The sequence below is a fragment of the Gymnoscopelus microlampas genome, assembly GCF_963454915.1.
Source record: "Gymnoscopelus microlampas genome assembly, chromosome: 11".
NCBI classification, from domain to species: Eukaryota; Metazoa; Chordata; class Actinopteri; order Myctophiformes; family Myctophidae; genus Gymnoscopelus; species Gymnoscopelus microlampas.
Window position 1 is genome coordinate 44,080,091 of NC_139948.1, and position 18,354 is coordinate 44,098,444.

Genomic DNA, 18,354 nt, shown 5'->3' on the forward strand with positions numbered 1-18,354 from the left:
TGGATATATATAACACATGAGTCCATTAGAGAAAGGGAGAGAAATCTATCTCATCATCACTTATATTCAAATGGTGGGGGGATCACTGCACAGTTAAGACGAGTATGTGATGGTTGAATGAGGATCTACTTATACAACCTGTATATCTGGTCAAGAGGAATCTCCTGAAAGGCAGCTTAGAATATGATAAGCCAACTGAGAAATACCGTCTATATCCTTAGGCCACACGATTGATGACCACTATGGTTAAACTAATGGACCTCATGTGATAATGACACAGTTACATTGCAGGCCATTTTACCTGCTGGACCTGTGCTGATTAGCATAAACCAGTTATTTGGTATTCTAAATGTTCCGACACACTGCCCGCCCCTCCCTCCTTTTGCACTATAAAAGGTACTGGTGTCAAACCAGTGCTTCACTCAGCCTTCTCCTCTCCATCCAGAGCATAACCGCCACCAACCAGCTGAACTTCAGTCAACCATGTCTTCTTTCTGTGTGATCTGCAGCTCTCCCATGATGAAGTCTCTGCCATGTGGCATGTGCGGTCATGTTGGCTCCAAGAGAGCCGGCAGCATGTACGGCGGAGCAGGAGGTTTTGGCGTCCGCATCTCCCAGGCTGCATCCGGCTGCGTTGAGGTTTCTGACCAGTATGGCGTTGGCTACATCAACGACAACAAGAAGGCCACCATGAAGAACCTCAACAACCGCCTGGAGATCTACCTGGACACGGTGCGCAGCCTGAAGACGACCAATGACGAGCTGGAGAAGAAGATCAATGCGAAGAAGGTCAAGCGCACCGAGACGCACCTCAAGGCCTTCGTAGTTACGATTCACGACTATCAGAAAGAGGTGAGAACAGAGCTTCAATTGAGTTAGTGCTGTAGCAACGGTATCAATCTCATAAACTCATATTATCCTCGTTTTCAGAACTGGTCACACTCGATTCTTTACTTTCAACCTGGCCATTCCCTATTTTGGGCATGTCGTTATAGGCAGATTTTTACGAACGTTTTCCAATCTTCTTAACCATTTTCAATCATTTTCAAAACACTTAACGTTTTTTTAAATCCTGAAAATAGCAGATTTACAAGCTCACAACACATTGCATGCTTACAACCCATAGCATCAGCTTGTAGATCTACTATTTTCACTATTCATCATACCACAAAGTATACCAGGGCTGTAAACAGAACTGGTCTACAGTTTCAGGAGATGTTGGATAGTGTTTGTACAAAAATATGTCTTTGCTTTTATGAGGAATTGCACAATAGTTTGAACAATTCACATATCCACTGGGTATCAGGTGTTTCTATGAAATGGACTGGATGTGCATGCATACTATTCATATGATATGCCAAATCATTTTTGGTTCTATTTGTGTGACTTAGTGTGACACATTCTGAGCTTGTAGAACGGCTATTTACACAGGATAAAAACAGGGCTTAAGTGGTTGAGTTTAAATTCCGTAGCTGTAGGCTACTACTACGGTGGGCAACAACCTCTTTTTGATCTACTGTCTATCGAGTTGATAAAAAAAACTACCATTATTAACCATTATTTTTGATGTGCATAAAACATGTCTCCCCTTACAGTTGGACTTTATCTTAACTGTAATAATTAATATTACATTATTGACATTTTTTTTTGTGTTTTATCAAATTACTGAAATGTTTTCCAGAACATTGACATGAGTAGACTATTTTGAAACCTTTTGGAATGTTAAATTATATGCTTGTTGATCAGGTTAGGTCCATATGTCACCAATACAGAGACACTACTAGCCTAAAATATTCCCCCCCTAAAGTACAACTGACTTAATGGGAGCCAAGAGGTCCCACTAACAGGATACTGGTTATGTAGGTAATGAGGCATTGTGCTAGCTTCCCTAGGAATGTGGAATACTAAAACCTTCGCCAAAAACTAGTTGCGTTGCCAAATAAAACAAGACATACCAAGTCACCAGCTAAGGAACATTTCTCTCTAGCTCTGTGGTTCTCAAAGTGTGGTCTGGGAACCCCCATGGGTCCTTGAGGTGGTAACAGAAAATAGCACTTTAGCCCTATTGTATACATCACAAGCTCACGACGTGTCTGCTATTATAAATAAATAAATAAATCAACATTTTGAAAGATGTGGGCTCATTTTGGACATTTTTAACAACACAAATGGCCTCTTATGGCCTCTTCAACCAAATACATATCAATCTGAGGGTGCCTGACATGAACATGTTTCACTGATCTAGCTGTTCAGCTGTTGACACTTCTACTGCTTCCTCACTTTAGATTTCCGAAGAGGTCCTTATCAACACTAAAGTCCAACTGAGGAATGACAATGTAAAGCTGCATGACTGGAAAGTCAAGTAAGTATGGGGAGGAAACAGATGTCCAAAAAAATGTAACCATTTTAAGCTGTGGGTGAAGACACATTATTATAAATGTCTTGTAGTTTTGGTTGTATTTCCATTGGGTGAATGACAGAGAACAAGTAAAGTGGTATAGTATGTTTGAGGCTGCATTTAGGCCTCATTTTGATTGCTAGCTAGATAGAAATATGCTGTGCAATTGTACATTCTATCACAAATAAAACTGCTCATAGATGGACTTACAAATGTATTTATTTACCAGGGACAGTGCTAATTAATCAACATTTCAGTTTTCACATCCATGTAAATGAGCCAGCTAGAGTTTGCTGCTGAAATAACTATCAAAACAAAACAAACATACAGTATCAATACAATACAAGCCAAGTAAACAGAGTGCAGTTGACTAGAGAAGCTAAAGATTGACCTGGATATCGGCACCTGGACTGACTGGGTTACTATAGGCTAATCCAGGTCGCCTATTTTCCAATACTGAAAGTATAAAATAAGGCTAAAGTGGTAAAAACTTGACTTTGAGGCTAGAACAAATAATTTAGCTGGGGACCCCCTGGAACCCCCTCAAGGACCCCACTTTGATAACCATTGATATACTGTACTCTCTCCTTCTCCCAGGTATGAGAGTGAGCTGTCCATGCGTCAGTGTGTGGAGGCAGACATCGCTGCTCTGAAGATAGTTCAGGAAGAGCTGGCTGTGGGGAGATCCAGTGAGGAGCTGCAGGATCTGGAGGAGGAGCTGAAGATACTGCACAAGCACCATGATGAGGTAAATGTTTGGAGGTTGAAGATCACGCATGAATACTCAAAGCCATGGGTCCTCAACGTTTTTCAGGCCAAGGACTCCTCAGCTGAGAGAGGAAGCAGTGACCTCCACTACATTGTCTACAATTGTGTTGCAAATTAAACCTTTTCATAGATTTCATAGATAGCTTCATTGATTATCATCAGTGTTGTGTAAATTAATGTATTTTGTTCATTTCAGACATTTAACCACATAAACCTTCAATACTTAGTTCTTCATTTGCTCCTTCCCCCCCTACACCAAACCTCTTTGCCGAAATCTTTTACAAGCTCACAATGCGAGACGTTGTGGGCTTGTAGATCTGCTATTTTTGGCTAATGTTCCCCTCAGAAGAGGGATGTACAAGTGGTTAAAGTAAAAAAGAAATAACATCCTAACACACAAAGATTTGGCGGACCCCCTATAGTAGCTCTGAGGACCCCCTAGGGGTCCGGACCCCTGTTGAAGACCCCTGCTTAAAGCTGTTAGTTCTTATTCTCCTCTGATATTATGAACCATTGTACTTGACACTGGCCTGTCTCTGGCTCTTTTGACCCACAACAGTTTTCTTCTCTGTACAAAATGTCTATCCAATTGATGCAATATACTCGGGCATTATTAAAGGGATTGGTGTATCCCTATATTTTGGACATGTCATCATAGGCTAAATATGAAAAGGAAACATCCAAGTTGCTTTAAAGATATTGTAAAAAATATATCTTTTTTTTAAAGTAATAAAAAAGAACAAAGAAATAGAGGCTTAAGTTTTAAGGCTTTTCACTATTTGTAGTATGACAAAGTCTATGGGGCTTAAGGGGGCACATTAACCTGCAGGCCTTTCCTTTCCTTTTTGCCATTTTGGTTGATATGGTGTCATTTATTTTTAAATAATCAATTAAACCAATTAATTTGGTTAACTTTTGCACCCCTACAATACTGTAAATCGTGTATGGTTCTCCAGGACATGCAGAGGCAGGGTGAGCTGGGATCCCAGGTGAAAGTGGACGTTCATGCTGCCCCTCAGGATGACCTGGCCAAGGTCATGGTATCAATGAGAGCACACTACGAGAAGGTCATCGACCAGAACCGCCTGGAAGTGGAGGCATGGTTCAAGACTAAGGTAGGCTACACTACACCAGTGGTTCCCTAACATCTTCATGTCAGGGACCCCCAAATGCATATGTATTTGGCCGCAAACCATCTGAAAATATTTTGTCCCAGGGACCCTCATAAAAGATTTGCGTTGTGAAAATAGCAGATCTGCAAGCTTGTAGATCGGCTATTTTTGAATAGCCAAAGTACAAAATAGGGTTAAAGCGGTTAAACCGTTTTTGCTGGGGACCCCCTGGAACCTACTCAAGGACCCCTGGGGTTCATCGGACCCCACATTGAGAACCAGGGCACTACACCACCACATTAAATCCTATTTCACTTTGTTAAAAGTCATCAGATCCTCCTGTTTGTCATAACGTGTGTTAAGCATCGTATTAACGTTGGTTTTCATCCACAGACCGACAAGCTGAACCAGGAAGTTGCTCAAAGAACTGTGATCCTCGATTTGTCTAAGAGTGAGATCATCACGGTCAGCCGTGAACTGCACAGTCTGGAGATCAAACTCCAGGCCGAGATCAGCAAGGTAAGACCCGGTTACAGGAGAATGGCTTGGTTCAATATCTCATGTCCTTCAACACAGCCATTTTGTTCATGTTTTTCATATGCATTTCGATTGCACAAGGAAAAAAACTATAACTATCTCATATCGGGTGCTCGTTACGGTTTTTGTTTCCACTGACTTCAGGGGAAACAGTTACCGTTGTGATGATGACAGGAAAAGGCGACTGACATTATCTGCTGACATTAATCCTGTTCCCGCCTCCCAGTAATGTTTTACAATCCATTTTATGATTCGTTTAATTATTGAAAAGGCCTTGCCAGGCCGAACCGTAAGCCTGAAAGGTACCAAAATTGAACGAGAACTCAGAACTGGACCCTTGGCAAATTGAAAGTCCTAAGTGCATGTTTTTCAACATTTGGCAACTTCCAATAATCCAGCCCCCTCTCTCCATCTATGAAACAGAAAGCTTGTCAGGTAAACGTCCTGGAAGAGACCAAGTGCGGATTTGCCAACCTGCTGACAGGTTACCAGAGACAGGTGTGTATCCTGGAGGAACAGCTAACCCTGCTCAGAGCTGACATGGAGAACCAGGCACAGGACAAGACCAAGCTGGAGATGGAGATCATTGAGTACAGGAGACTGATCAACGCATACCTTGGAAAAATCACGACCACCAAGACCACCGAGACCACCGAGACCATAGACAAGAAGGACGAGGATGGAAAGCTAATCTCCACCGACACCAAGACCAGCCGCAAAACCGAGGACATTCCTGATCAATGATTTTCTTAATCATTTGACCAGTGATGTGTCTGCATTATGTGGGCCCATTGGAAGCCTGATGTACTGCATTGTGTGTAAGCCTGATTCCTCAATAAAATCCACAGTGCCAGTGCTTCTTTCTTTCGTCTGAATTTGTTTATGAATGACCCTCAATAACGTATTGCAGTGGTTTTCAAACCTTTTTCGCCGAAGGCACATAAAAGGGCAAATTAAAATCTCAATACTGTAATCATATCTCTGCAAAACAGCTTATATACTGTATGTTGTCGCTCTTGGCACATTTATTAATGGCAATTAAAAAGTCTAACAAATTAAAGCAGCTCTATTATAACTTTCCCCTTCTACCCTAGATATATGAGTGCATTATTTTAATATGTCTGGTATCCTCCCAGTCAAAACGAGTGCAAACTTCGCCCAGCCGGTACATCAGTAAGCCTCTTAAATGAGTGCAACCACTCATTGAAATACTAATTATGTCAATAACAATAACGTATGGAATAAATGCATGAAGGAAAATGTTACGCAGATTTCGCACAAGAAGAAAGAGACGCAGAGAAGTAAAACTTAAGTAAAAGTATCAACACCCTATAGTAGAAATAGTCTGTTACAAGTACAAGTGGTTCTACCGAACTCTGCACTGCACACTTTACGGCTCATCAGCAACACTTGCGCCAAGTTTGATGTCGATTGGTCGGACGGTGCCCGAGTTATGGCCGGGACACACAGACAGACAGACTAACAGTCACACACAAGCACACACGCACGCATGCACGCACACACACACAGACTTTGTTAATGTATAGATGCTGTGAAGTTCCAGAGAGGAGGTGGTAGTGGGGTGTTGAGGTTAAGCAGGTTTCCATGTACTGTATAGAATGTGTGTCAGCAGTGTTTAGCTGGGAGGGAATTCGTCAAAAATCATCAAGATTGTGCAATTGGTGACAAGCTTTAGATTGTTTGCATGGTGTTAGGTATGGGCATAAGGTTTGCTAAATAACATACAAACAATGATGGCACATATTCCCTCTCAGCTTCACGCATTTTAAGCTCCCGCCATCTTGAAAATGATGCCTTTCCAGAAGTTAAATTTTCCTAAATTTTAGTTGGTTATTTAGCATACCCAATAATAATAATAATAATAATAAACGTTATTTATATAGCACCTTTCATGACATAAATGCAGCGCAAAGTGCTTTACAGAACAAAACAAAAACAAAACAAAAAAAGTATAAAATACACAATAAAACAGTGACAAAAAACACTGGCATAAAATTAATGGCTAAAACAATACATACCAGGCAGTGAGGCAGTGAGCAAAATAGTAAAGACATGAATAACAACACAGAGATTTAGAAGAGAAAAAACTAAAACTAAAAGCAAGAGTGAATAAATATGTCTTGAGCTGTGCTTTAAAACTGTCCACAGAGGGTGACTGTCTTATGTGTAACTAGAGTTTCTGGGGGCTACGCCCCCCTCAACCCCAGCCGCGCACGGGGCCCAGCGTGGCCGTGTGTATATTGGGGGACCCAAATGCTTCACCGCGTTTTTTATATGACATTTCAGGCACTTCGAGTAGGCCTGCACTAGAAGACCTGAGGGGGCGGTTTGGAGCGTATTTAGGGAGGAGGTCATAGAGGTAAGAAGGTGCCAGACCATTGAGAGCTTTATAAACAAGTAAAATAATTGTAAAATCGATCCTAAAAACAACTGGGAGCCAATGTGCTGCTAAAACAGGAGTAATATGTTCTCTCATCTTAGTTTTAGTTAAAACTCTGGCTGCCGCATTTTAGTGCAACTAGTTTTTTTTAACTAGTTGTAGTCTGTCGGTTGTTTTCTTTGGCATGCCAGAAAAAACTGCATTACAGTAATCAAGTCGAGAGAACACAAAAGCGTGGATCAACGTTTTTGCATCGTCCAACGACAGATAGGCTCTAATTCGTGCAATATTTCTCAGATGGAAGAAGGCAATCTTGATAACAAGACAAATATGTGTATTAAAATTCAAAATCGGAATCAATAATAACCCCCAGGTTCTTGACTGTAGTGTCACTTCCTACAGTCATGTTACCAAGCCTACTTGTTATTACTACTCTGCTCGCTAGAGCCAATTATGAGAATTTCTGTTTTATCCTCATTTAGTTTGAGAAAGTTCTCACTCATCCAGCATTTGATGCTGGACAGACAGGTCAACAACGGGTCCAGAGCACTGGGGTCATCTGGGGCTACAGAAAGGTACAGCTGGGTATCGTCAGCATTGAAATGGAAATTCACTCCGTGTTTGGAAATAAGTTCTCCCAGCGGCAGTATATACAGGGAAAATAATAGTGGACCAAGAATTGAGCCCTGCGGAACACCAGAGCAGATGTCGTGCTTGTCCGAGACAGAGTCAGCTAAGTTGACAAAATAGCTTCTGCCTGTTAAGTAAGAATGAAACCATGACAGGGCAGTGCCCGACAGACCTATCCAGTACTCCAGACGTTGTATTATAATGGTGTGATCGATCGTATCAAACGCAGTGGCTAGATCAAGGAGTAAGAGTACGGATACGTTTTTATTGTCAGCGGACACCCTAAGATCGTTGATAACTTTTACTAGTGCTGTTTCTGTACTGTGCCCTTTCCTAAAGCCGGATTGGAATTTGTTATGGATCCTGTTGTTCTGTAGAAATACCTCTAACTGATGGAAGATAATTTTTTCTAGGACCTTGCCCAGAAAAGGCAGATTAGAAATGGGTCTATAGTTACCCAGCACAGAGGGATCGAGGTTGTGCTTCTTGAGCAAGGGCCTAACTACAGCTGTTTTAAGTAAGTCTGGAAAGACACCTGATTGTAAGGAGCTGTTGACAATTTTTAGGATGTCACCAATCACACTGTCCAGGACTTCTTTAAGAAAGGGGGTGGGGATTGCATCCAGAGAACAGGAGGATGATGTCATCTGTGATATTGTTTTGCGGAGTTCCTCATCACCGATTTCACAAAATGAGGTCAGGCTACCCCTGCTGTGATTTACGCTACTACACCTGGCAGTATTAGCCGCATTTGTAGTTAGGGAGTTCATAATACTAGCTCGAATGCCAATCATTTTGTTGTCAAAAAAGGATGCAAACTCATTACACTTATCCTTAGACACGGGGAGCGACTGCTTATAGGACTGGGGGGGGTCAAGAGACGATCAATGGTAGAAAATAAAACTCTGGCATTGTTTTTGTTCTCATTGATAACGCCAGAAAAGTATGCCTGCCTAGCCAAACACAGGGCTTTGTTATACACAGCTGTTGATTTTTTGAAAATATCCAGGTGGATAGTGAGTTTATTTTTCCTCCAGACTCGCTCGGCTCTACGACATTCTTTTTTTAGTGACCGCATATGCTCGTTGATCCAGGGTGTTACTCTGGAGTTATGTTTCTTTTTGGACTTCAAAGGGGCCACTATATTGAGAGTTGACTCTAATTTATGATTAAAATGTTGAATCATAACATTCACTGAGGGCAGTATCAGACAGGGGGGTGCACATGCCAGATGAAGGGGAAACTCGTTGGCTGCAGATGGACTAAAAAAAAACGTCTTTTTATATTATACTCAGTATTGTTTTTTGCTAGGTCAGAAACAGTCATATTAAAACACACCACATGGTGGTCTGATAGCTCAAGCCTATCAATAATCCTGTCAACAGTGATGCATTTAGCACACACTCTTAATCCAGAGCGACTTAAGCAGTAAGCAAGGTAAACACGAGGTAATACATTAAATGCATAGAAATAGTAATCTAGTATCATAGGTAAACCAACTAGAAAGTACTGTTCCTGAAGAAACAGTGTGGGATCGCTAAGAATGTTGATGGTATTGAGCATTGATATTGTTAGTAGGGTTGAAAGGTTTAAAGTTCTAAAAGTTTGAAAAGTTTTAAAGGTTCTAAAGGTTCTAAAGGTTTGAAAGGTGTGAAAGGTTTGAAAGGTTCTAAAGGTTTAAGAGGTTCTAAAGGTTTAAGAGGTTCTAAAGGTTTAAGAGGTTCCAAAGGTTTGAAAGGTTTGAAAGGTTTGAAAGGTCTGAAAGGTCTGAAAGGTTCTAAAGGTTTGAAAGGTTTGAAAGGTTGTAAAGGTTCTAAAGGTTCTAAAGGTTCAAAAGGTTTTAAAGGTTCAAAAGGTTTTAAAGGTCTACGGTTCTAAAGGTTTTTCGGTGTTGACTAGTGTAAAATGTAGTTTTCTAGGGTAAAACTGTGGTTGCTAGGGTCTGATAGCCGGTTGCTAGGTTCTAAGAGGTGGTTGCTAGGGTCTAATTGGTGGTTGCTAGGGTAAAACAGGTGGTTGCTATGGTAAAACAGGTGGTTGCTAGGGTCTAATAAGCGGTTGCTAGGGTCCAATAGGGGGTTGCTAAGGTCTAATATGCAGTCTATGTGGTCTAATATGCGGTTACTATGGTAAAACAGGTGGTTGCTAGGGTAAAACGGTGGTCGCTAGGGTCTAATCGGTGGTTGCTAGGGTATGATACGTGGTTGCTATGGTCTAATATGGTGTTGCTAGGGTCTAATAAGCAGTTGCTAGGCTCCACTGTAGCTAAATAGGATTTCCCCATTGAAATGAATGGGATTTTTTGCAGTAAAAAGTGAAATATCTCTAAAAGTACAAATTATTTCAAAAAATTCAAATGGTAGCTAATATGTCCTAAGTAGGCTGAACGTTATAGAGTTGGAACGGAGTTTCTAGCTAAAATTATGAATTTCCCCATTGAAATGAATGGGATTTTTTTTGCAGTAAAAAGTGAAATTTCTCTAAAAGTACAAATTATTTCAAAAATAAAAATAATAGCCGACATGTCCTGAGTAGGCCGAACGTTGAAGAGTTGGAACGGAGTTTGTAGCTAAAAGTATGAAGGACTAGTTAGGTGCCAAAAAACGGGCGGAATAAATATATAATAATAGTAAATAGTGGCAATAACATTAGTGTGATCGCTTTAGCGATCCCACAATAACCTATTATTTAGGGGAAGGGGGTAGTACTGGCAAGAACTTCCAATCTACTTTCACCACTGTATACATGTCCAGTACTGTTACTTACTACTTACTTACTTTCCACCACTGCTGTTCAGTACTCTGTTCACTAAAAAAATAGTGTACAGAGATGCATTTAGGAACCAAGTGGAATGTACCGCTGACCTGACCTGACCACTTAAGCATGAGACTGGAATGCTGCTCAGTCCAGCGTTGATGACATGGAGTCTGGAATCTAGATGGGTGACATTTGGAAGAATAGACTTTAGGTCAACACGTTTTTTAAGTTCCTTCCTTTTGTGTAAGATCAGAGTAAGTCAGTCTGTGAACTTAAAAAAGATCCAATACGGTTCAGTTAAGTTAAAAGCCTTTATTTATCCATGGCTTACCGGTAGTTGCTACTGTATAAGCAAAGAACAAAAAAGGGAAACGCAGGTGACCTACGTGTTTCATCAGGGACCACAGGTTATGACAGACACTCACGTCATTTTATAGCAACCACAAACTGTCAATTATTAAATCATCTTTAGACTACACCAAGATCAAATTACAAAAAATACTAAGTATACACATATTCACATTTCAAATCCCTCATTGTCCACACTCATGTCCAACTTTCTGGTAGTGTACGACAAATAACAATAAGAAGTAACTAGATGGCAATAAAATCTGAGCGAAAGGGGCATATAACAACCCCAAAATGGGAGATGACCACAATATACAGAGTCATTGCCATACAGTGGGAAATGACCACAATGCATATAGTGGATATATATAACACATGAGTCCATTAGAGAAAGGGAGAGAAATCTATCTCATCATCACTTATATTCAAATGGTGGGGGGATGACTGCACAGTTAAGACGAGTATGTGATGGTTGAATGAGGATCTACTTATACAACCTGTATATCTGGTCAAGAGGAATCTCCTGAAAGGCAGCTTAGAATATGATAAGCCAACTGAGAAATACCGTCTATATCCTTAGGCCACACGATTGATGACCACTATGGTTAAACTAATGGACCTCATGTGATAATGACACAGTTACATTGCAGGCCTTTTACCTGCTGGACCTGTGCTGATTAGCATAAACCAGTTATTTGGTATTCTAAATGTTCCGACACACTGCCCGCCCCTCCCTCCTTTTGCACTATAAAAGGTACTGGTGTCAAACCAGTGCTTCACTCAGCCTTCTCCTCTCCATCCAGAGCATAACCGCCACCAACCAGCTGAACTTCAGTCAACCATGTCTTCTTTCTGTGTGATCTGCAGCTCTCCCATGATGAAGTCTCTGCCATGTGGCATGTGCGGTCATGTTGGCTCCAAGAGAGCCGGCAGCATGTACGGCGGAGCAGGAGGTTTTGGCGTCCGCATCTCCCAGGCTGCATCCGGCTGCGTTGAGGTTTCTGACCAGTATGGCATTGGCTACATCAACGACAACAAGAAGGCCACCATGAAGAACCTCAACAACCGCCTGGAGATCTACCTGGACACGGTGCGCAGCCTGAAGACGACCAATGACGAGCTGGAGAAGAAGATCAATGCGAAGAAGGTCAAGCGCACCGAGACGCACCTCAAGGCCTTCGTAGTTACGATTCACGACTATCAGAAAGAGGTGAGAACAGAGCTTCAATTGAGTTAGTGCTGTAGCAACGGTATCAATCTCATAAACTCATATTATCCTCGTTTTCAGAACTGGTCACACTCGATTCTTTACTTTCAACCTGGCCATTCCCTATTTTGGGCATGTCGTTATAGGCAGATTTTTACGAACGTTTTCCAATCTTCTTAACCATTTTCAATCATTTTCAAAACACTTAACGTTTTTTTAAATCCTGAAAATAGCAGATTTACAAGCTCACAACACATTGCATGCTTACAACCCATAGCATCAGCTTGTAGATCTACTATTTTCACTATTCATCATACCACAAAGTATACCAGGGCTGTAAACAGAACTGGTCTACAGTTTCAGGAGATGTTGGATAGTGTTTGTACAAAAATATGTCTTTGCTTTTATGAGGAATTGCACAATAGTTTGAACAATTCACATATCCACTGGGTATCAGGTGTTTCTATGAAATGGACTGGATGTGCATGCATACTATTCATATGATATGCCAAATCATTTTTGGTTCTATTTGTGTGACTTAGTGTGACACATTCTGAGCTTGTAGAACGGCTATTTACACAGGATAAAAACAGGGCTTAAGTGGTTGAGTTTAAATTCCGTAGCTGTAGGCTACTACTACGGTGGGCAACAACCTCTTTTTGATCTACTGTCTATCGAGTTGATAAAAAAAACTACCATTATTAACCATTATTTTTGATGTGCATAAAACATGTCTCCCCTTACAGTTGGACTTTATCTTAACTGTAATAATTAATATTACATTATTGACATTTTTTTTTGTGTTTTATCAAATTACTGAAATGTTTTCCAGAACATTGACATGAGTAGACTATTTTGAAACCTTTTGGAATGTTAAATTATATGCTTGTTGATCAGGTTAGGTCCATATGTCACCAATACAGAGACACTACTAGCCTAAAATATTCCCCCCCTAAAGTACAACTGACTTAATGGGAGCCAAGAGGTCCCACTAACAGGATACTGGTTATGTAGGTAATGAGGCATTGTGCTAGCTTCCCTAGGAATGTGGAATACTAAAACCTTCGCCAAAAACTAGTTGCGTTGCCAAATAAAACAAGACATACCAAGTCACCAGCTAAGGAACATTTCTCTCTAGCTCTGTGGTTCTCAAAGTGTGGTCTGGGAACCCCCATGGGTCCTTGAGGTGGTAACAGAAAATAGCACTTTAGCCCTATTGTATACATCACAAGCTCACGACGTGTCTGCTATTATAAATAAATAAATAAATCAACATTTTGAAAGATGTGGGCTCATTTTGGACATTTTTAACAACACAAATGGCCTCTTATGGCCTCTTCAACCAAATACATATCAATCTGAGGGTGCCTGACATGAACATGTTTCACTGATCTAGCTGTTCAGCTGTTGACACTTCTACTGCTTCCTCACTTTAGATTTCCGAAGAGGTCCTTATCAACACTAAAGTCCAACTGAGGAATGACAATGTAAAGCTGCATGACTGGAAAGTCAAGTAAGTATGGGGAGGAAACAGATGTCCAAAAAAATGTAACCATTTTAAGCTGTGGGTGAAGACACATTATTATAAATGTCTTGTAGTTTTGGTTGTATTTCCATTGGGTGAATGACAGAGAACAAGTAAAGTGGTATAGTATGTTTGAGGCTGCATTTAGGCCTCATTTTGATTGCTAGCTAGATAGAAATATGCTGTGCAATTGTACATTCTATCACAAATAAAACTGCTCATAGATGGACTTACAAATGTATTTATTTACCAGGGACAGTGCTAATTAATCAACATTTCAGTTTTCACATCCATGTAAATGAGCCAGCTAGAGTTTGCTGCTGAAATAACTATCAAAACAAAACAAACATACAGTATCAATACAATACAAGCCAAGTAAACAGAGTGCAGTTGACTAGAGAAGCTAAAGATTGACCTGGATATCGGCACCTGGACTGACTGGGTTACTATAGGCTAATCCAGGTCGCCTATTTTCCAATACTGAAAGTATAAAATAAGGCTAAAGTGGTAAAAACTTGACTTTGAGGCTAGAACAAATAATTTAGCTGGGGACCCCCTGGAACCCCCTCAAGGACCCCACTTTGATAACCATTGATATACTGTACTCTCTCCTTCTCCCAGGTATGAGAGTGAGCTGTCCATGCGTCAGTGTGTGGAGGCAGACATCGCTGCTCTGAAGATAGTTCAGGAAGAGCTGGCTGTGGGGAGATCCAGTGAGGAGCTGCAGGATCTGGAGGAGGAGCTGAAGATACTGCACAAGCACCATGATGAGGTAAATGTTTGGAGGTTGAAGATCACGCATGAATACTCAAAGCCATGGGTCCTCAACGTTTTTCAGGCCAAGGACTCCTCAGCTGAGAGAGGAAGCAGTGACCTCCACTACATTGTCTACAATTGTGTTGCAAATTAAACCTTTTCATAGATTTCATAGATAGCTTCATTGATTATCATCAGTGTTGTGTAAATTAATGTATTTTGTTCATTTCAGACATTTAACCACATAAACCTTCAATACTTAGTTCTTCATTTGCTCCTTCCCCCCCTACACCAAACCTCTTTGCCGAAATCTTTTACAAGCTCACAATGCGAGACGTTGTGGGCTTGTAGATCTGCTATTTTTGGCTAATGTTCCCCTCAGAAGAGGGATGTACAAGTGGTTAAAGTAAAAAAGAAATAACATCCTAACACACAAAGATTTGGCGGACCCCCTATAGTAGCTCTGAGGACCCCCTAGGGGTCCGGACCCCTGTTGAAGACCCCTGCTTAAAGCTGTTAGTTCTTATTCTCCTCTGATATTATGAACCATTGTACTTGACACTGGCCTGTCTCTGGCTCTTTTGACCCACAACAGTTTTCTTCTCTGTACAAAATGTCTATCCAATTGATGCAATATACTCGGGCATTATTAAAGGGATTGGTGTATCCCTATATTTTGGACATGTCATCATAGGCTAAATATGAAAAGGAAACATCCAAGTTGCTTTAAAGATATTGTAAAAAATATATCTTTTTTTTAAAGTAATAAAAAAGAACAAAGAAATAGAGGCTTAAGTTTTAAGGCTTTTCACTATTTGTAGTATGACAAAGTCTATGGGGCTTAAGGGGGCACATTAACCTGCAGGCCTTTCCTTTCCTTTTTGCCATTTTGGTTGATATGGTGACATTTATTTTTAAATAATCAATTAAACCAATTAATTTGGTTAACTTTTGCACCCCTACAATACTGTAAATCGTGTATGGTTCTCCAGGACATGCAGAGGCAGGGTGAGCTGGGATCCCAGGTGAAAGTGGACGTTCATGCTGCCCCTCAGGATGACCTGGCCAAGGTCATGGTATCAATGAGAGCACACTACGAGAAGGTCATCGACCAGAACCGCCTGGAAGTGGAGGCATGGTTCAAGACTAAGGTAGGCTACACTACACCAGTGGTTCCCTAACATCTTCATGTCAGGGACCCCCAAATGCATATGTATTTGGCCGCAAACCATCTGAAAATATTTTGTCCCAGGGACCCTCATAAAAGATTTGCGTTGTGAAAATAGCAGATCTGCAAGCTTGTAGATCGGCTATTTTTGAATAGCCAAAGTACAAAATAGGGTTAAAGCGGTTAAACCGTTTTTGCTGGGGACCCCCTGGAACCTACTCAAGGACCCCTGGGGTTCATCGGACCCCACATTGAGAACCAGGGCACTACACCACCACATTAAATCCTATTTCACTTTGTTAAAAGTCATCAGATCCTCCTGTTTGTCATAACGTGTGTTAAGCATCGTATTAACGTTGGTTTTCATCCACAGACCGACAAGCTGAACCAGGAAGTTGCTCAAAGAACTGTGATCCTCGATTTGTCTAAGAGTGAGATCATCACGGTCAGCCGTGAACTGCACAGTCTGGAGATCAAACTCCAGGCCGAGATCAGCAAGGTAAGACCCGGTTACAGGAGAATGGCTTGGTTCAATATCTCATGTCCTTCAACACAGCCATTTTGTTCATGTTTTTCATATGCATTTCGATTGCACAAGGAAAAAAACTATAACTATCTCATATCGGGTGCTCGTTACGGTTTTTGTTTCCACTGACTTCAGGGGAAACAGTTACCGTTGTGATGATGACAGGAAAAGGCGACTGACATTATCTGCTGACATTAATCCTGTTCCCGCCTCCCAGTAATGTTTTACAATCCATTTTATGATTCGTTTAATTATTGAAAAGGCCTTGCCAGGCCGAACCGTAAGCCTGAAAGGTACCAAAATTGAACGAGAACTCAGAACTGGACCCTTGGCAAATTGAAAGTCCTAAGTGCATGTTTTTCAACATTTGGCAACTTCCAATAATCCAGCCCCCTCTCTCCATCTATGAAACAGAAAGCTTGTCAGGTAAACGTCCTGGAAGAGACCAAGTGCGGATTTGCCAACCTGCTGACAGGTTACCAGAGACAGGTGTGTATCCTGGAGGAACAGCTAACCCTGCTCAGAGCTGACATGGAGAACCAGGCACAGGACAAGACCAAGCTGGAGATGGAGATCATTGAGTACAGGAGACTGATCAACGCATACCTTGGAAAAATCACGACCACCAAGACCACCGAGACCACCGAGACCATAGACAAGAAGGACGAGGATGGAAAGCTAATCTCCACCGACACCAAGACCAGCCGCAAAACCGAGGACATTCCTGATCAATGATTTTCTTAATCATTTGACCAGTGATGTGTCTGCATTATGTGGGCCCATTGGAAGCCTGATGTACTGCATTGTGTGTAAGCCTGATTCCTCAATAAAATCCACAGTGCCAGTGCTTCTTTCTTTCGTCTGAATTTGTTTATGAATGACCCTCAATAACGTATTGCAGTGGTTTTCAAACCTTTTTCGCCGAAGGCACATAAAAGGGCAAATTAAAATCTCAATACTGTAATCATATCTCTGCAAAACAGCTTATATACTGTATGTTGTCGCTCTTGGCACATTTATTAATGGCAATTAAAAAGTCTAACAAATTAAAGCAGCTCTATTATAACTTTCCCCTTCTACCCTAGATATATGAGTGCATTATTTTAATATGTCTGGTATCCTCCCAGTCAAAACGAGTGCAAACTTCGCCCAGCCGGTACATCAGTAAGCCTCTTAAATGAGTGCAACCACTCATTGAAATACTAATTATGTCAATAACAATAACGTATGGAATAAATGCATGAAGGAAAATGTTACGCAGATTTCGCACAAGAAGAAAGAGACGCAGAGAAGTAAAACTTAAGTAAAAGTATCAACACCCTATAGTAGAAATAGTCTGTTACAAGTACAAGTGGTTCTACCGAACTCTGCACTGCACACTTTACGGCTCATCAGCAACACTTGCGCCAAGTTTGATGTCGATTGGTCGGACGGTGCCCGAGTTATGGCCGGGACACACAGACAGACAGACTAACAGTCACACACAAGCACACACGCACGCATGCACGCACACACACACAGACTTTGTTAATGTATAGATGCTGTGAAGTTCCAGAGAGGAGGTGGTAGTGGGGTGTTGAGGTTAAGCAGGTTTCCATGTACTGTATAGAATGTGTGTCAGCAGTGTTTAGCTGGGAGGGAATTCGTCAAAAATCATCAAGATTGTGCAATTGGTGACAAGCTTTAGATTGTTTGCATGGTGTTAGGTATGGGCATAAGGTTTGCTAAATAACATACAAACAATGATGGCACATATTCCCTCTCAGCTTCACGCATTTTAAGCTCCCGCCATCTTGAAAATGATGCCTTTCCAGAAGTTCAATTTTCCTAAATTTTAGTTGGTTATTTAGCATACCCAATAATAATAATAATAATAATAAACGTTATTTATATAGCACCTTTCATGACATAAATGCAGCGCAAAGTGCTTTACAGAACAAAACAAAAACAAAACAAAAAAAGTATAAAATACACAATAAAACAGTGACAAAAAACACTGGCATAAAATTAATGGCTAAAACAATACATACCAGGCAGTGAGGCAGTGAGCAAAATAGTAAAGACATGAATAACAACACAGAGATTTAGAAGAGAAAAAACTAAAACTAAAAGCAAGAGTGAATAAATATGTCTTGAGCTGTGCTTTAAAACTGTCCACAGAGGGTGACTGTCTTATGTGTAACTAGAGTTTCTGGGGGCTACGCCCCCCTCAACCCCAGCC

General features: G+C 41.0%; 2 protein-coding genes across 2 annotated transcripts; both read left to right on the forward strand.

The window, feature by feature from the left end:
* Positions 1-483: 483 nt before the first annotated feature.
* LOC311054783 (keratin, type I cytoskeletal 19-like) lies at positions 484-5,559 on the forward strand (the record flags this gene model as incomplete). The annotated part of the gene is made up of 6 exons (XM_084070787.1): positions 484-852; positions 2,286-2,362; positions 2,996-3,146; positions 4,123-4,281; positions 4,672-4,797; positions 5,239-5,559. 6 exons carry the CDS (start codon positions 484-486, stop codon positions 5,557-5,559), a joined length of 1,203 nt encoding a protein of 400 aa, XP_083926913.1.
* A 6,233-nt stretch (positions 5,560-11,792) lies between these two features.
* On the forward strand, positions 11,793-16,868 carry LOC311054784 (keratin, type I cytoskeletal 19-like; the record flags this gene model as incomplete). Its single annotated transcript, XM_084070788.1, has 6 exons — positions 11,793-12,161; positions 13,595-13,671; positions 14,305-14,455; positions 15,432-15,590; positions 15,981-16,106; positions 16,548-16,868. The coding sequence occupies 6 exons, from the start codon at positions 11,793-11,795 to the stop codon at positions 16,866-16,868; spliced, it is 1,203 nt and encodes a 400-aa protein (XP_083926914.1).
* Between the last annotated feature and the right edge of the window lie 1,486 nt (positions 16,869-18,354).